This window comes from Eublepharis macularius, chromosome 7 (genome assembly GCF_028583425.1).
Source record: "Eublepharis macularius isolate TG4126 chromosome 7, MPM_Emac_v1.0, whole genome shotgun sequence".
In the NCBI taxonomy this organism is placed as follows: domain Eukaryota; kingdom Metazoa; phylum Chordata; class Lepidosauria; order Squamata; family Eublepharidae; genus Eublepharis; species Eublepharis macularius.
Window position 1 is genome coordinate 124,209,047 of NC_072796.1, and position 19,543 is coordinate 124,228,589.

The window sequence follows — 19,543 nt, forward strand, 5'->3', positions numbered from 1 at the left end:
AAGCAGCAGTATTCCGTTTGTGGTTATGAATTATATCTATGAAGTATACTCACACTGTGCATCTTGTATTTAAAGGTACCACATCTATGACTGCATAAAGCTTAGTGCTTCTGTGTTCCTTTTCAGAGAAACAGGAAACAGCCAAACCATCAGCTGAAGAACTGAAAACCATATTAACGCATACTAGGGAATATTTTTTAGAGTTGTGGAGTGCTGCCCTTCCCCAAAGGGATTGTCCAATAGCAGCTGTCAAAACCAAAGGCTACAGGGCAATTTGTGGTAGGTATCTTTGTGTGCGTGCGTGCGCGCAGTGGATTAAATGTCACATTTGGAAGAATGCTGCAAATATCATGAAGTTACTTTCCAATGGTTAGATCAATAAGTATGTGCTTGTGTCAGCGCTCTGCCCACGTTTAATTTTAATTCACTTAACAAGAATGAATCTTTGTGAGTTGCCTGTACTCATGGTTGTATTATAAATATAACAGATTAGTGTTTTCCTCCACCTTTATCAATTTAGTGCAATATACCAGAAAGAAAAAGATTGAATTATTAAGGATTCTTAGTGAATGGCAGAATGGATGCTGTAGTATGAATATAATCCCACCCCCCAACGATGGGAGCAGGGCTTGAATAGTAAGATGCATAAAGGAAATGACTAGAAAGAAAGGCAAATGCAAGGCATCTTTTCCAATCAGTCATGCAGAAACCATGTACCTTTTTAATGAATTGCAAAGTTGTCTGATTTTATTTATTTGTCTAATTTAAACCCCACATCTCAAAGTTGGCGAAAGCAGTTTACCATAAAAATTCAAATAGAAAGCATAAAACAAGCACACTTGTTCCTGGCACCTACCAAAACAAAAGTTTTATAACCTGCTGTTATTTTAAGTTACTGTTCGGTCCTTGTAGAAGTTTTGCTTCATTCAGGCATCTGCTGGTGCACTTTGCCAAAAACTTGTAATTGGTAAATTTCAATAAACTTCCTCTGATTGCTCACTTATAGCAATATACTACATGTACATAATGGCACCATTTGAGGTTTTTATACCTCTTTCCTTAGGAAAGGTGATTTTCTGAGCAGAACTTCTTGTCTGTATTAGTCCTGTTTTCAGTTGAATGACATGTACATGCTGCATATTGAAATAAGTGATAGTGATATAAACAGGCTAAGAAGTGGTAGGAAACATTGCACACCTTCAGGCTGTTTGGAGACGGATTCCTATCTACAAATATCTATAGGTGATATTCAGAACTTTCAAAGTCAAAATATGGGAATCCAAGCATTGGGTACTACATGAGAACAGTGATAATAGCAGGCATATCACAAACCTAAATGAACAATAAAAATCAAGAGGATATGGGTATACCAGGATGCAAAATGTATAGAAAAGTCAGGGAAGGGAGTATTGCGGGCCAAATGTGCATAATCTGATACACTAGAAAGTTTAATAGAAACAAACATTTCCCTAAAATCACTGTGGGTAGAAATGCCAGGCTCAAAAATAGTATCATATTGGGTACATATGGGAGAAGATATTCCTTCCTGTGGCCATACTGCGAAGTGTCCCCTCCTCCTCATGAACTTTGATTGGCCCTTAAGATGAAGAAAAAACTCGGGGACGTTAGCCAAAAGAGAAAATGCAGTAATAATGGATGACTTCCAGCTAACTTCACTTTGACTTCATAAACACACAAGCAGGTTGTGACAAAGGGACTGTATTTCTAGACATGATAAATGACTTTTCCTTAGAACACTTCAGCATGGAGCCAGCTAGAGGGGAAGTGACCCTTAGCTTAACCCCGAATAATGCTCAGGATCTGAAACAAGACGTGTTGTCAGACTCGCTGGGAACAGTGACCACAGCGCCATCAGATTTAAACATCAGTGTAAGTGGAAAGTTTCCCAGAAAGCCTGACATGTTGCATTTAATTTCAAAAGAGGAAACTTCTAAGAAATAGGTTGGGAAGAAGTTGAAAGGGAGAGTCCGGAAGGTCAGATCTCTTCACGATGCAAAAGGATTGGAGCTAGCCAACATAATGCCAGTTTTGAAAGCTAATTTCAGAGGGGAGACTGGAAATGGCTAGTTCATTAGCTTAATAGTTGCCCAGGTAAAATGAGAGAAAGAATTAATAAACAAAAAAGGCACGCTTTAGTGCAGAAAAATCACAGTGTCTACAAAGGTAATTTTGGGGTCACCAAACTATTAAAAACTTTTTCGAATGTAGATGGTATGATCTGGTAGATACTATATATATTTCCCCCTCTCAGCTTTTATCGAAGCCCCTGAGTTAAGTCTAATGGTTATGAGATAAGACTTCCTTAGGGATTGAAAGCAGGTTAAAGAACAGGTTGTAGAGGATAAGAGCTATACCATTGGTTGCCAATGTATAGCTCTTTGGGCTAAATTCAAGGCTTTGGCAGTTTATCTGAATAAATAAAATGGGATTAGACAGTTTTGTGAAGGATAATGTCTAACAGTGGATGTTAGCTTTGTTGGCTAAATGGAATGCCTCTGAATGTCTGTTACTGGGGGGGAAAGTAAAATGGAAGGGTGCTGTTGGGGCAAATGGGCAATCCTTCATCAGAGCCACTGAGCCTGTTCTTTATTTTGCTACAAGAGATGAATTACACGAGGATGCCCATGTGAAGGGAGTCATAATGTTAGCCAGGAAGCCGAGTTTTAAAAGACAGATCGGAAGGCTCTGTCAATTTCCCCTCTCTACAGAGCCAGCAAAGATGGCTCCTCACAGGGTTTGCTAATTTCCTCTTTGCCTCCTAGAAGGGGAGGGGAAACTGACAGAGCCTTCAGGAGGCAAAGAGGAAATTAGCAAACCCTCTGAGATCTTTGCTGCCTCTGTAGAGAGGGGAAATTGACAGAGCCTTCCCATCTTTTTTAAGACTCAGCTTCCCAGCTAACATTGCGACTGCCTTCATGTGAGCATCTTTGTGTAATTCGTCTCTTGTAGTTTAGCTCTTACTGAGCACTTGAGCTATTTGCTGTTTCTCCACATCCAGAGCAAATAGGACACAATATGTGGGTGAGCTGATATAGACCAGTTGTCACCATATGGATTGTTGAAAGCCAGAGAATTGTGAGGAATATCTTATCTTGGGTCAGCTTAGAAAGTATTTGATTTACACAGAACTTTTCATTAGGCAAAATGGGAGAGTTGGTCTATGCTGCATATGGAACAAAATCTTTAGCAGTCGATTAAGTTGTTTGATTTTGTTCTCCTTCTTCCTTTTTCCTCTGAGTCAGAATTGGAGCTAAAATGTTCAAATCCTTTGGAGTGGCCAGAAAGAAATATCCTCCAGAACTTAGAAAGTTTTGAAAAAAATAAACAAAAAACAAGGTAATGCATACTCTTTGGATGTAGACATTTTTTTATAAATTGCATTGCTCCTGCTTAACAACTGCCACTGTAGCTTGTGTTGTGCTTCCTATTTTTGCAGCTTTTCTTTCACCCATTTTTTATTTTTCCTGTTAGAGTTTCAGAACATCTGTTGGGGCTTAAAGATGGCCAAAAAGAGCCAACGACATTGTTTGATGCTAAAGAGCTGTTGAAATTTTTCACTCCCGAAGGACTGCCTGTTGGGAATCTTCAGCCTCTGCAAGTTCAGAAAAGGTAAAACTTTCACATGCATTCAGAGCATCTTTTATGGCATTGTAGAGTATCATGTGATCGTAATTCATGGGCACAGCAGGCCACTTGTACAGAAGCGTGTAATATTCATGAAATTCCAGCAAAGCTTTATTTGGAGTGAGGGATATAAAACTATTCAAAACAAGAGGGAAAAAAACAGATGCAAGCACTACAGCAAGCCTCCATTCAGACCCTTCAAGCTACATATACAGACTGTTTATTTATTTGTATTTATTAGTCTGCCTTTCTTGCAAAGACCCAAGGCCGATCCTGGTAGAAAAACCATGAAACCGGTTCTTAAAGATAAAGTAATTTCCCTACTTGTAAGCATTTTAAAAATGGAAACTGACGTTCTCAAGATGGTGAATGCTGTGCCTCTAGCAAGATTTTGTAGCTTGTACGGGACAATTGTGGAGTGCATACAACCTTGGCCAAATTCTGTGCGTGGTATGCCTCTTGAACAGCTATTGGGGTGGATCCTACCCCTATCCTCCCTCTCCACTGAGCAAAGTTTGAAGCCTTCCTCTACCTTCAATGATTCTTCCATTGGAGGAAGAGCCACTTAAGTTGGTGGAAAGCTTCTTAGGCTAGAGGAAGGCTCATTGGAGGATGGTTGGGTCCACTCCGCTGTGTTTCCACTATTATTATTTTCCCAGGCCAGTTTGGCTAGGGAGTCTGACGGTGTTTTGCCATCTTCTGGGCATGGAGCAGGGGTCATTGGGGGTATGGGGGGGAGGTAGATATGAATTTCCTGCATTGTGCAGGGGGTTGGACTAGATGACCCTGGAGGTCCTTTCCAACCCTATGATTCTATTATCCCTGTGAGTGAAGCCATCAGAGAAAGAGTGGTTACTACCAGGCACTGCTCTGTCATGCTTGCCCCCAGCTCCACCACTCCCACTCCTCAGCAGCTCCCTTTTTCCTAACCCTTCCTTTGTGTGGTGTGTCTCTTCATAAATGGTAACTGCATGGGTACAGAGCATGCGTACAGAGCTTAGCAACCTGTTTTCCTTTAGGGACTTGATAGCAATTGTCTGCTGAAGCTGCATGCCTATAGCAAGTTGTGTTTCCATGCTTGCAGTAAGGAACGCCAATATTAGCTGAAGCTTAATTGTGCTGGAGTTACTTCAGCAATACACTGCCAGTGTGACAGATTGTTCCAATTAACTCTGTAAGAATTTATTGTATTTTCTATAAATAAACAACAATTGCAAGTTGAAATGGAATTTTCTCCTTTTTCAGGGAAAATGCTTTTCTTCTGACACCAGAGCTTACACCTCGAAAAGTGAGAAGTTTGCCTTTTGAAAAAGCAGCTGGGTGCCATTATCATGGGCTTGAGTAAGTTCCCTTTATAGTGAGAGTTGTGAACTGTTTCCTTATCCTACTTTCATCGTTAGAAATGCAGTTTTGTAACATGTGCACATACAAAACAATCTGTGTTTTGGCTCTATAATCTAATGAACAGGAGCTTTGTTTTGAATTTGCTAACATTAGTTGTTTGAAATATAAATGTAATTCTTTAATTCAAATAGAATATTTTTGGTGAGTACTCAAGATGTTACGATACTAGCTTTTACTTCAGAGTGAAAGCAATAAAGAAAATTACTGAAAGTTTATACATCGAGTACTGCAGTTCCATTATGACTGGGTTGTTGTTGGGGGTGGAGGAATTGGGACGGAGAGGATATGCTGTGATATACACATTGAAGAATATAGAAACTTGTGTTGAACTTCGTTCCATGTGTCTTGTCTGATAGCAGCTATGCATACATACTCACAGGCCATCCTGTGTACGTGTTGTATTTTGAATTCTACAAGTTTAGCTATCCTCTTCTTGGGTGGTTAAGAACATGAGCTCATAATAAAGAAAATCAACCACTTTCTGCTTTCTCAGACAAAACCAGGATGGTCATATGTTCCATATTTTTTGCGGGGGGAGGGAGGAGATTCTCAAGAGTTCTTTTAAAGCACGTTTGTGGGTTAAGCTCCTATGTTGTATTTGACTTAGCATGCTGGTGGAGAAAGTGTTCTAAACATTTCAGTCTGCCCACTGTTTATTCCAAATAGTGTGGGACACGTGGAAGATGGAAGCATTTTCTGGGAATGTCAGAATGTGCTGAACTTGTATGAACCTCCACCAGAGCCGGAAGGTTAAGCACCAGGATTAGTAACTGCTGAATGAGTGGCAGGGATGAAACGTTCACTTCAGCCCAGGATATTTTCTCTCTTTGTTCCTTGCAGCATGCTAATAAAGGCCTCTAGGAAGAAGCAGGGGGACTCATGTCCCCCACCCCATTCCTACTCAATGGAGAAGTTTTCCATACAAGAAGTTTTCCATCTGAAAATATGTAGCCGCCTTTTTGCGCTGGGGCTATAAGTCCAATGAAATAAATAATAAATAAATAAAAATAAATATAAATTAATGGTGGTTGCTGTTGTCTGCCTGGCAGCTTGGTACTGAAGTATGAAATGCAGAAATAGTTACGCAGAGCAATTGGGTTTGGATGGTTTAGTCTCAATTTCAAAGGACTTCTTCAAGCTTTCACGGGCTGAGTTGGTGGTTATTGATTGTCAAACACTTTGAAGGCCCTGGAAGCACAGCGTGCATGCTGACAAGAAGTCTTAATTTTTTATTAATGTCAACTCTTTTTCAGTAGCTAAATACAAATGAAAAGCAAGAAGTTGGGCTAGGAACAAAGTATGTTAACTGGAAGTTTGAAAAGTTCCAAAGCTGGGTCAAATCAGTGGCGTTACATTTCCTAATTTGCTTTCCTGTTTTATTGGTTTAGCTGCTAGGTAGCCTGAAATCAAGCGTTTTGGTTATTTGATCGTCTTTTATGACCAACCCCATTTGCACAGAAGAACGTCCCGCTAAGTTGAATGTGGCTTACACCCAAATAAGTACGCATAAGATTGCAGCCTTCGTGTATTAATTGATTGAAATATAATTACCAAAATTTCAGCGTAGGTGGCTCTTGGTAAATGTTGAAGTAAATGTGTAGTTGGAGGAAGGCACCTTAGGATACTGCCCACATGCTTTTTAAGTCCTAAGCTGACCGTCACTACTAGATAATTTCTTCCTGGGGGAATGAAGTAGATTGTGGCAGATATGCACGGTGGCCAAACACTTGCCATAAGATCATGGGGGCCTTGCTTTAATACTAACAATTTAGTGAATTTAAAAACTCAAAAATACTCATTTGCTGTCTCCTGTTTGATATTACTTCGGTGTTTTTTTCTGATCCAAAAACAAAGGAAGATGCTATACAAAGAATAAGGATCGTGACAGTTTTGCTAAGGATAGATATTTCACTGCCTACTGAGCATATAAATAAGAAAAATCAAATGCCATGAAATGGGTGAACTGCAAGATTTTTAATGAGCTTGTTTCTAGTGGTAAAACTAAATCTATTATTTAAATTGATTAAATAGTCTGATTCAAAGGGGGGGAATAGGCTTCTGGCTGAGCTATGAGAGTATTATCTTCCTTTTATAAAATTAGTATTGTATTGCTTGAATAAAATTAGTTTTTCATGACAGTCTAGTGGATCTACTGGTAATGTAGATAATCATAACAGAATGTTTCAGCACTCAGAGATAGGAGTTAAACTAGTATTGAGTGACTAGACCTATCCATATGATCTGTCGAAGTGGTGATTATATTAGGCACATGAACTGAGTGAGCTCCATGTTCAGAAGCAGTATTATTGGCGACTGCTGGCTGCTAGCAAGGGGGGTGCCGCATGTTTGTTGTCCCTGCAGGAAGACTGGTTGGCCACTGTGTGAAACAGAATCAAAGGATTCTCTTTAACGGAGGGAAATTCTCAGTTCTGTTGCAGTGTATTTGGCAACTGTCTTTAACGCCCTTTTTAGATACTGCCTAGACAACAGAAGAGCTTTGGAAAGAGACGTAGGATTTGCTGAACTTCAGACTCGTCTTATCCGTTACGAAACTCAGACAACGTGCACAAAGGAGACCTGCCCTGCACCCTGTGTACTGAGCCCTCTGCCGTCCCCTGCAGTTTTGTCAGAGCCTGGAAGCATCCCGGATGGGGAGTCTTTACGAAAGGAGCACCAGACAGAAGTGTCCAAACTAAAACGCAGATCAAAAGACCAGGATGGCTTCTATCCTAACAAAAGGTAATGCTCTAAAAATTGAAATGGGAGAGGGGATTGGGATCTTTCTTTTGCTCACACTAAATGTTCAAATAATCCTTGTGCTAAGTTCCCATTCACATATTTTTTTAAAAAAAAAATTATTTAAACATTTTACCCCATCTTTCCTCGTGGTTTAAAACGGCTTACAAAGGTAGGTTAAAAATATTTTCAGTTACAACCAAAATGAAATAACCCCTCCAAATCCTTCTCCCCTCCCCTTAAAAGATGCCTGCTATTGAAACCTCCTTAAAAGCCCTGGCAAACAGGCAAACCTTATGTGTGATCACCTTTTGGCAGCATTTGAATACAGTCTATTGAAAAGATTTGAAGGTATTTTCCTTTAAGGTATTTTCCTATTGAGCTGCATCCTGCAAGATGCTGGCTGAAGGTCACAGTCTCATCAAAGTTGGCATAATTTAATTATTCATGCCAAATAGAATGAATTCTCAAATACAGAAACAAGTACATTTTCAGTCAAAATAGGATAACTTGTGATTGTTGATATTTGTCAGTGGTAACAAGTGCTGAACAAAATATATATTTTAAACATCTTTTGCTTCCTCCTCTTCCTAGGTTAATGAAATCTGAAAGTACAGATTCTCTCTTGTCCCAAGCAGGAAGCAGCAGTGGTTGTCGATCAGGGGCTGTTGGAAGGCGGCACCTGGACAAATCTGTCTCTCTGTCTTCTGAGGCTGCCAAACAGTCTTGTAGTCCAGTGCACAAAGTAACCACAAAGAGCAGCTCAGCAAGCCGGAAGTGTACTAAGGAGCCAGAACTATCAAAGCCTACAAAGGAATCAAGGTCGCAGAAGCATACGCGGGTAAAGAATATTTCAAGGAACCTAAAAATGAAGGAGACAAGGTGTTGCCATTCCTAAATATAGCTGAAATAAGTGGAGCAAAGTGCAAAGTTAAAATTTACCATTGTTATAAAAAAGTCCCTCTTCTTGAATAGGAGAGCCACAAGCCATGTCAGGGCTTGGTAGCCTCCTTTAGTGATCTTTTGAGCACCTTCCTGAAACTGTTTCTGATCGCTCCCGTTGCGTTTGCGTATTTCTCTTTAGGTCATGTTGTTTCTTAGTTCTCCAGTCCCCACTTCATGCTCTTTCGCACTCAGTGTTATCAGGAAGCAAGGGGAGGCAAAGCGCACAGGTAGCAGGTTAAGGAAGAGGCTAGTCTGTTCCACAATGTAAAATTCAACATAATAAAATGCTAAATCGGAGCATTATATAGTTTCGAAGCTCTAGGAAATATGCATGCTTTTTCCCAGAAGGAGAATTATCTCATGTGCAGGAAATTGTTACATGTGAAGCAGCTGCACCTTGCTAACTGTAGAGGGAAAGAAATCGAAGGAAACCAATCGGCAATGAAAGGGAAACCCAAGCAAGTGTATGAGAGGATTTTAAAAAGTAATATTTTAGTTTTGTTTTCAAAGGACCATTTGTACATTTTATTACTGCATTCTCCATTGCAATGAAGTAGGTAAGCAAGTGAAGTGTTCAGTTCTCCAGATGAAAAACATTGAAACTTTTAAAAAGACTTCTTGTTTGAAGTGAGAGCACCAATGCATCCATTCATTACATTTTTAGTTGTACGTCTAAGGTGCCTCAACTAAGTATGAATATAATGAACACATGTCCCATACAGGACTTCTTTTGAGCTGTGCCTGGTTGCAGCAGTCGGGGATTGCCTGTAGGTAATGTCTGTTTAGTATATTTTTATCCCGCTGCTTTTCCAAGGTGGTCAGCCCTTTGTTTTTATATTGTAGCTTCACAACAGTCCTGTGTGAGGTGTGTTAGGCTGAGGGAATGTGACTGGCCCTAGGTCGCCCAGCAAGTTTCCGTGGTGAGGATTTGAATGTGGATCACACAGCTCCTAGTCCAACACTCTGACCACTACACAACGCTGGCTATCAGTCAGGGATGGCCCAGGCATTAGCTTTTCAGCAGGGTTTATCTGCAAGTTGTTCCCTTTTGGCATCATTCCAGTAAGATGAAAATCTGATCTAAAATCAGGACACACAATGTATCGGGTCACAAGCTGTTAAATATGCCTGTGTTTTCTTCAAGATGCTTAAGGAGGTGGTGGCTAAAACCCTTCAGACACACGGCATTGCTGAAGACCACAAGTGCTTTATTACCTGCAGCCAACGTCTCTTTGAGATATCCAAGTTCTATTTAAAGGTATCTGTCCTTGCTTTTTATGGTTTGTATTTATAATCCTGTCTTTCTTGTCATGGAACTCTAGATGGGTTATGTAGAGTTCCCATCCAGGCACTGACTAGATCTAGTCCTGACTTCAGCAAGGTTGCCATGTTTTGTGCCTTTGATCCATGCTTTGGGACTCACCCTTGGGAAAATTAAGTTTTTATGAATGTTCAAGGGACATAAGGGATGCTGTTTAGCATGCATCCAGCACTTTTTTTCTGAGTGACAATATGCCTTCACTTCCTTAAAGGTCTGCAAGTGAGTTCTTCCCTAAGGGTTTATCACAGAGGAGTAGAGCTTAACAACACTTGTGCTTTCCTTCCTTGTAGTACTCTTGAACCACACACATCTCCGTAAGGGAATGGCCATTTCTAATCATTAGCAGAAGCCTGTCAAAGGGTTGGGTGGCATTGAGGGGCTATGAGCTCAACTTAGGTCAGAGTTGCAAGTGAATTGCTACATTAAGGAACAGACGTGTGCTTCCTTCACACTGAGCCAGCTGAACGACATTAGTATCACAGTAGGATATGGTGTCCGCGTGTCCACCTGTAGACAAGTCTTAATTCAATTGACACCTGCAGCTAAATACCTAGGACCATTTTATGTAACAAACCGGGCTATGTCCGCTTGGCAGGGAGACACGAGCCAATCTGAGCTCTCTGATTATTGCGAGTGTTAAGATGGCATGGATATTCCAACTCCTCTTTGTCACATTCACTCGCTACATTCTTATGTGTAATTTTTTTTTTAAAAAAACCTCAACCTCGTAAAAGGTAATATATGAGACTATCTCTAGGTGCAAGGAAACTGGAGCCATTCTGTAAATATTTTCCTTGTAGATGTCAGTTTAAAGTATTAATGAATCCCCACTGTTGTGGTATGTTGCTATGCAACAGGATTTTCAGGGTCTAAGCTTTCGAGAGTCAGTCTTTCGAGCTTTGGTGAAGCCATTAACAATTACTCTTCTGTTACTTAAGGATTCATTTTACAAGAATGTGAACCTGTTTATTCTGTCCCTTAACCTAAATATAAATATTGAGATCCACGTAACAGGTTGATGAAGTTGTACATTTCATGTATAGGATCTGAAAACATCTCGGGGTCTCTTGGGTGAAATGACTAAAGCTGCAAACAGCAATGTTAAACAGGTAACATGCATGTTTTGACTACCTGTAAATTATCTTCACTGTACTGGATGGACAGTATTGCAAAATGACAGCTGACACGTGCTTATCAAAGTTGTGTGGGCTTTGGTTGGATTCTGCATTCTATGAGTTGAATTAGGCTTCCTCAAGTAGTGAAAAGAAACTGGGTCATCCCCTTAATTTTTAATAACAACAATAACTGCACTGCATAGTGACCTAATTTTTGGTGCGAGATGTTTTTTGTTGCCTACAGATTACCTGTCTGAGTTTTTGATATCCACACACTTTGGGAAATAATGCTAAATGGAGTTGTTGGCCAGTTTTTTCCCTTAAACTTTGAATTTCAAAGAATCTCATCTATATCTCTAAACTGCATTTATTTTTATGTTCATTTCTAATTACCTTTCTTGGGGTATTTTATAGGTGATTGAATGGGTTTTAGAAAAGTCCACCAAGAAGTGACATGTGCCAGAGATGTTCTGTGGACAACAGCTTTTTGAGCAGAGTGGACCCATCACAAGGAACATCTTGTTATAGTCTGTGTGCTTAAAACCAATGGCATGGTCAGCATTTTGTATGCAAAAGCCTATCACATAAAGAATTACCTTGAAGTGAGCTACTTCATATTTGTTATGTAATGGAGCATTTTGACTTTTTATGTAGTGTTTGTACAGGTTTTTATTTAGTGTAGTAAAAGCCAGGTATCTTACACTTAACAGCTTTCTTTTTTTTTCTCCCATCGGCATAGACGTGCTTAACTCTTTTGTTGTTAACAAACCAACCATAAAAAAGATTTATTAGCTAACAAAATCTTTCTGCATTCTGTTGGAATAGCTGCTAAGATTTGTCAAGTTTGCTGTAGAACCCTAATTGGAAGGTCATTAAGTGGAACACTTCTCAGATCCACACCAGACACCCACAGATCTGTCAGTAGAGCCAAGAGACACAGCTGTTAAGTCCCAAAACAAAAATTTCCAATAGAGTTGAGAGTTCAGTATAGACAGCTTTTCCAACACATATGCTGTGCTTTTTTTCCTTCTGCCATAATATCCACGTCAGCACCCTGGCAAAACCTGCATAAGCTCCAGATAGTAAAAGCTCTGGCTTCTGCTAACTCTGAATGGTACTTCCTTCACAAATGCACTACAGAGCAGCTCTGGGGAATGGCTTGCATAAAAAAGGAGCCCAAATGGGCTCAGAAGGCTGCTGCCAGGGGTGGGAAAGCTCCTGCCTTTCTCCCAAGCAATTTTCCCAGTGCAAAAACAGTGTGGGGGAAGGGGTCATATTTCTGCTGCCACATGGGCACACAATGCCTCTCCGTGCAGCAATTGGAAGCACACACACACACTGCCACTTCCTTCCAGAGGGAAAAACGCTTGAGAGAAAGAGGAGCTTTCCCTCCCCTGGCAGCAGCATCCAAGCCCATCTGGGCTCTTCCTTTTTTTTATACAAGCCACTCCCCAGAACTGCTGTGTGTCTACATGAGCCCGGATTGGCTCTGTGGCGAACTTGTGAAGGAAGTAACGTTCATAGTGCCCCTGAAACTGTGTAGGGAATCCTTTCCTCCTCTTATCTGTCGTGAGCCCACAACCACCCAAAGTGCCTCGGCGTGAGCTTTTTTAGTCTTGGAGTTTGGCCATTGTTTCATTCTGCCAAACGGTAAAAAGCATTTTACCACGTCGCAGATGCAAATGTAAGTCACAGAGCATGCTGAAGTGGTCCTCTGGAGTGGCTCAGCAACCAGCATTTTGCTACTGTGGTGATAAGAAGTGTGGCACCTACAGAAAACAGAAAGCCTCCTCCCTACTTGTGAGAGACCAAGAATGGTACAATCAGTGCTTAGCACAGCAAATGTACAGTGGGGACCTGTTTGATGGACAGTCCAGATGTCTCCCTCCAAGACTTGTGCTTCTGTGCTGGGGGGGGGGGTACCATATTTCCTGAACTCTGAATGTGCTCTCTTTTTGTATTGGGGGGGGGGGGAGAGATGCTGTTCTTCCCCAAGGAAGGAACACTTACTGTACATGTGGCTGCGTGAATGTGACTTCAATGCAGCATATAAGCCATTAGCCCTTAAGTCTAATTGTCCAACCTAGAGCCGTTGCTATCAAAGTTAGCAACTAGTCCTTAGTTTTATTTTATTTTTTTAATGTAGGATTAAACCAGTGCAAGTGGTGTCTGAATCACTATATGTCACTTTCCCATATATATCGCCCTACTGCTTGCTATATAAATTAATATTGCTTCACAACTGTTCCAATAAATATTTTTATTAAATATAGTATCTTCTTCTAAAATATAAGTATTTTAAACTAAATTCTTATAAATCTGGAATAGCTCCATATATTTCATTCTATCAACCCCAACCAAATAAGAGTCGATCCAAAATCTGTATTTAATTTGTCTATAAATATATAATTTTTCTTTACAAACTAGTTATTCACTTGTTCTTCATATTATAATCTGAGCACCGTAAATTACATGACATACTGTGTAATTTAATTGTTGATAACTAATAGACGAATTCTGATTATTTACAAGGCCAATATTCTATCTATAACATTCCAGTGATTTAAAAAAAAATTATTTTAAGGAAGCAGTACAATTTACATATGCATCAACTTTCCCTACAATACACAATATTCTGGATTATTTGTAATTTTTATCATTCAAATTTATCAAACCTTCCATTTGCAGTTAAAAGAAGATTTAGGGAAGAATTCTTAATTCATGCAAAGCTGTTATCGCTCAGTTGGTAATTCGTTGTGTTTATATATATATATTACCACATGTGTTCCTTAAGTTTTTATACCTATCATTCTTTAGTTGACAGGTACTGGGGCTGTAATGCACTCATGGAGGGCTCCATTTTTTTAAAGATGTCCCACGTTAATGTAGGGTGGAGCTCTACTGCAAAGGTATTTCTTCTTTCCATTGAAGTGAAAGTGGAGACCTATGTGTACACAGAAGTTTTGTGCACATGAACTCTCCTTTAGGGCTTTTGCTTAGGACAGCAGTTTCTTAAATTATCTCAGGATTACTAAAAATTGCTATAAGGGATCATGTTTTAGACCTTCTATGGAAGAAAACTCTTTTATATATCAGCCCAGTTTAGGACCAGAGTGTATGTAATGCTCCTAGTCTCCTTAACAGAGATTAAGATGTAGGTCTGCATGCTCCCTGCTATAATACTAATTCCCCTTGCGCATTTTAACTACTATTGGGATTTACAGCAGCACCACCAATGCTAATCATGACCAATGTGCTAACCAAGCTTGCTCTTAATGCAGGGTTGCTAACAAGCTTCAAATTCTGATTTTGAATTTTAGTTGAGAGACCCTGGCTTGTGACATCTCTCAGGCAACTGGGCCATGGTTTAAGATCAAAAATGTTGCCTCTGTACCTACCGCTGTATCCACAAATAGTTTTACCTATTTATACAGCAGCTAGCACTGAAGCGATTATGGAGTGTGGTGCGTGTCTGCTTTAAAATAAGCAAAATCTTTTCGAGATTAGCATACACACACACGCAAATCATGTCTCTCTAAATAGATTTGCCTTACTTCCAAGGAGCACAATTAAAATGAAACCTCCATTTGATATCCTGCTAATACAAGGATATCAAATGTAGTTGTGTTTCAGAAATTCTTAACATGGATATTTGTAATTCTGTAAGCCACTAGCTCCAGCCATCCCACTATATCTTCTGGTGAAAGTATGCCTGCCTGCCCTTCTTGTATATTGAAAGTGTTGATGCGTTAGTCTTTCAAGCAAAATTGCTTTCACATTGTACACCCTCTAAAATGACACCTTATGACAGGGAAAGATAATGGCTGGCCAAATTGGGCCCCTGCCCTGAGCTCTTTTCACCTGTCCCATGAACCTTAACCACTGAGCTACTCTACCCTGGAGCCTGTAACTGGAACAAAAGTCCTATCACAGTTATCTCCTTACCCACCTCGACTGCACAAACTGATGTGTGGGTCAGGACATATGTGGTAAGGGTAGGCTTGGCCATGTCTAAGTGGCTATTCATGCTGGGCAGGAAGGAGTTAGCTCATCCAGAAGCAAGCCAGTAGGGGCAGGTAGCTGGACCTTCAACCCATGCTCAATTCAATATACAGCCTGTATATGAAAATCTATAAATCACAGAGGGAAACCACACCCACAGGAAACGATTTAGCAATTAATAAATAATTTGTAATTATTTAGTGCAATAAAAAGTTCAGAGTGCTACTAATTCATAAATACTTCCATAAATACATTCATAAATACAGGGGACAATAGTTCATTCTTAACAGTCATGCAAAAAGACCTAATCACATAACTAATTCCGGGTACCTAGCAGTCTTGATACAAATACCTCCATTCATCAAACCAATTCCATGGAGGTATTTGTATCAAGACTGCTAGGTACCCGGAATTAGTTATGTGATTAGGTCTTTTTGCATGACTGTTAAGAATGAACTATTGTCCCCTGTATTTATGAATGTATTTATGGAAGTATTTATGAATTAGTAGCACTCTGAACTTTTTATTGCACTAAATAATTACAAATTATTTATTAATTGCTAAATCGTTTCCTGTGGGTATGGTTTCCCTCTGTGATTTATAGCTTTTTACAGGAACGCCCAATTCTGTTTGTCTGTTTCTGTATATGAAAACCAGCTGCCCAAAAGGGCTTTCTAGATTTTTTTTGCTGCCTTCATTGTAGTTCCACTAAAATTGTTAGCACTACATCATGTATCTAAACATTTATTTATTTTAAAACTTATTTACTGAATAAAGCCATTTTTTTAAAAAAAAAAATCAGCTTATTTCATTTTACCAGTAGGATGAACACAGCAGTGTCAGAAACCAAATATGAAGTGTGTGACTATTGGAACTTTTTGTCTCTCCTAATTAAGGACACTTGAGACGCCTCTTCCACGTACCTTAGGTGCTCCTTTGCCTGGCTTGGGGATACTATCCTGTCGCTGCAACTGCTCTGGGCATCCCCACCCAACCCCAAATTGTGCAGTGATGCAGGGCATTCACAGATCATTTGGGAAGCATGAACACCTTGGGGGCATACAGCATCTAGACAACAAACTCTTTACCTGGTACAGCAGCTGAAGAAAGGTGCTCTTTTCCTGCTGCTTTCTCAAAACTGGAAGGTGGCTCGGTGGACAAGCTTCCGTTTATACACAGTGCCTGGCAGTTTCACTGGTCAGATCCAATGTGGGTATGTTATCTCCTTTTTACTTAGCCCTTGATCACTACAGTGGTTTTTAAACTTCCTACTTTGAAAGAACTCCAGCTGCATCCATTTATGTGCCACAGAAACTCTACATATCGCAGAGGTGTCTGGGATGTGTTTTAAGACATGCTGTTTGTTCACAGAGGCTACCAGCCAGGTTTACTGTTTCCTCAGCTCGCCATAAAGATTGTATTCCAGAATGCGCCTCATGCTTACTTCCTCTGGAAGACCACTGATTAGGGGCAACCCCTATCTTTCCAGAAACCCCGGCCTCTGATACTGATCTCATGAAACTTGATAATCCAAAGGAACCCCCCAACTCTTCAGAATCCAGTTTGAAAACTTACTACTCTCTATCACTGACAGAGGCACAGTAATGAATCTGAAATACTTCAATGTAGTCTTACGCCATTATTCCTTCAATACTCAGTTTTGCCTTTATATATAGTGACCTATGCAGTGTTCTCCACTTGTCCCCCCACCCACCCACCCCCCCGGTAGCAAATCAATGTTAGCTGAAGCGAATGTTCTTGCTCTCTGGCTTCCTTGATTATTCTTATTTCTGCACCTTGTTTTTGTAACTGATCCAAGCACAGGGCTCTGCCCCCAACACCGCAGAAGTCCCTGCACAAAACAGTTATAGTTGTTGCTTGCAGCTACATATGTGGCTAGGATGTCCCTTGCAATTCAGATTAGCCTGGTAGCTCTTTGTTCTTGTTTTTCTTCCTTGCAAAACCGATGGCCGGAGTTTATGCTACCAGACCAAGCCGTGTAATCTTGGCTGACAGGAAGGAATGAATGATGAACACAATTGGCTTTGGACAGGAGTGAAGATCCAGTTGCTGAAATTATGAGACAGAGAGAAAAGGAGCTGTGAGTGAACCAAGCTAAAAACCACATATGGAAGAGACAATAACGCTTTTTCTTTATTCTTTTTAAACGTCCCGCCTGATGAAGAATTTTGTAGAACTCAAAAGCTTGTACACCATGTCGTATTATTTTGGTTGGTCTCAAGAACAGCATGGCTTTTGACTGAACTTTATAAATATCACTAAATAGCACATGTAAGCATTTGTAGGTTACATAGTGGTTAACTTAAGCAGGCAACATAGCTTTGATAGGAAAAGCTGACTGAATTGCATGGATGCATACAGCTCCCAAGACTGTACATATGCAGCCCCTTCTCCCTGCCCTTCTGGCACTGGCTGGTGTTGGAACTGCAGCTAGCCTCGGACTCCCCTAACAGCTGATCTATACTTACTGATTTTCTAGCAGGGTAGAACTGCCCTAGCACTTGGAATAGCTGGCAGAACTGCACAAGCAGCCTTGTAAGCTTCGTAGTCATCACAGTTCACTTATGACTATCCTGTGGTTAAAACCCCAATTGTTGTTATAGGAAAGCAACAGGGGCACACTGCCGTTGCCCCATTGCTAAATCCTTCAGCCTGCTCCATCAGACACATTGCTGCATAAATGATGTGAAATGAGAGAACTTCAGCACGTTTGCTAACACTCTCAAATAATTCGCCCCTTTCACGAAGACATTTTTACTTGGAGATGCAAATGGCAATAATCCACACCCAAGGCTCTGAACAAGACTCACAATGTCGCCTTCCTTTCCTCCGAAGTCTAGATAAAGCATCCGAATCCCATCGTCCGAGGACATTTTTAGCTTCTCGTAAGGAAACTGTAATATTGTTTTGGGAAAGGCACCGTCTTGGGGTTCAGTCGTGAGAGAGAATCCATGGTCATAGTGGATGGTCAAACGGCACTCTTGGCTCTTGTAGGTACATGCTGAAGAAGAGCACACCAGCAGCAAAAGGAGAGTGGGTTTAGAAGTGAAAGTAAGAAATAGAAGGCTGGTCCTTTCTGACAAGGACTGGTACCCATCTGGGTCCAGTTAGAACTGTGCCGGAGAGCACTACCCACTCCTTCCTGCTAAATGGATGATGGGAAATTATTTCATCACCTTTGGGTTACAGCCAGCCCAGTTATTGACTACATAGAATCAAGGCCACATTCTGTAAGATCGGCACCAACGTGTCCATCCACATGTCCTTCTACTTACTGCATTTTTATCCTGCGCGTCCTGCAATGATTTCGGGGTATGCCTTCCTCATTTTATGCTCACAACAATTCTGTGAAGGAGGTGAAGCTAAGAAACTGACTGACTCAAGATAAACCCAGTGCACTTCATGCTAAGAGTGGGGATTTGAATTCGGGGGTTCTAGAGCCATGCCCTGAACTACTCTGCCACTATAAACTTGGACTCACAGACCTGGGATCCAATCCCTGTTCTATCACGAAGCCTGGGCCAATCCCCATTTCTCAGAGCTAAACTACAAGAGACGAATTACACAAGGATGCTGACGTGAAGGGAGCTGCAATGTTAGCCGGGAAGCTGAGTTTTAAAAGAGATCGGAAGGTTTTGTCAATTTCCCCTCTCTACAAAGCTAGCAAAGATCCCTCCTCAGAGGGTTTGTTAATTCCCTCTTCCCCCTCCTGAAGGCTCTGTCAGTTTCATTTCTCCTAAGAGGCAAAGAGGAAATAAACCCTCTAAGGAGTGATCTTTGCCCTCTAGAGGGGAAAATTGACAGAGCCTTCAAATCTGTCTTTTAAAACAGCTTCCCAGCTAACATGCCAACTCCTTTCATGAGAGCATCCTTGTGTAATTTGTCTCTTGTAGTTTAGCTCTCAGTCTAACCTATTTCACAGGGTTGGTGTATGTCGGCAGGCAGATGTGCTGCCCAGCACTCCTTAAAGGAAAGGCAAGATAAAAATAGAAGTACAAAATCAAAGTGAACATCAAGCCAACACAGTAAGGTTAAAGAGAAGAGGCGGTTTGATTCTTAAGTGTTAAAGATGAGTCCTGGCTATGCAACACATCTAGGAGCCAAAGCAGGAGCAGCTGGGACATGAACTGAGCATCTCTGTCCTGGTGAGACACTCGGAGCTATACAGTAGAGGAAGAAGGAGCTGTATTGTCTTCCTGCCACAAACCCAGTCATGCACAAATGCATGAAAAATTGATTCCTCCCACCAATTCATCTTGGCTATAAATACAACTAGGGGAAGTGCTCTGCCCAGCCAGGATCCAAACTCTGGCCTTGCTGTCTGGTGGTCTTCTTGGGGTTGCTTCCCCCTCTG

The 19,543-nt window shown here is 40.8% G+C and overlaps 2 protein-coding genes across 2 annotated transcripts in view; one reads left to right on the plus strand and one right to left on the minus strand.

Moving 5' to 3' along the window:
• The window catches only part of MTBP (MDM2 binding protein), a 31,395-nt gene extending 19,411 nt beyond the window's left edge, over positions 1 to 11,984 (plus strand). Inside the window, exons 14-22 of the mRNA XM_054985725.1 lie at positions 127 to 279; positions 3,264 to 3,357; positions 3,493 to 3,630; positions 4,891 to 4,986; positions 7,522 to 7,788; positions 8,380 to 8,626; positions 9,875 to 9,988; positions 11,095 to 11,160; positions 11,581 to 11,984. Coding sequence (XP_054841700.1) covers positions 127 to 279; positions 3,264 to 3,357; positions 3,493 to 3,630; positions 4,891 to 4,986; positions 7,522 to 7,788; positions 8,380 to 8,626; positions 9,875 to 9,988; positions 11,095 to 11,160; positions 11,581 to 11,619 — 1,214 coding nt within the window. The 3' untranslated portion in view covers positions 11,620 to 11,984. The remainder of the gene's footprint in view (positions 1 to 126; positions 280 to 3,263; positions 3,358 to 3,492; positions 3,631 to 4,890; positions 4,987 to 7,521; positions 7,789 to 8,379; positions 8,627 to 9,874; positions 9,989 to 11,094; positions 11,161 to 11,580) is intronic.
• Positions 11,985 to 15,729: 3,745 nt separating this feature from the next.
• Positions 15,730 to 19,543, minus strand: part of SNTB1 (syntrophin beta 1) — a 126,210-nt gene continuing 122,396 nt past the window's right edge. The window contains exons 6-7 of the mRNA XM_054985142.1: positions 18,000 to 18,190; positions 15,730 to 17,238 (exon numbers count right to left, since the gene is read on the minus strand). Of these exons, the coding sequence (XP_054841117.1) occupies positions 17,146 to 17,238; positions 18,000 to 18,190 (284 nt within the window). The 3' untranslated portion in view covers positions 15,730 to 17,145. The remainder of the gene's footprint in view (positions 17,239 to 17,999; positions 18,191 to 19,543) is intronic.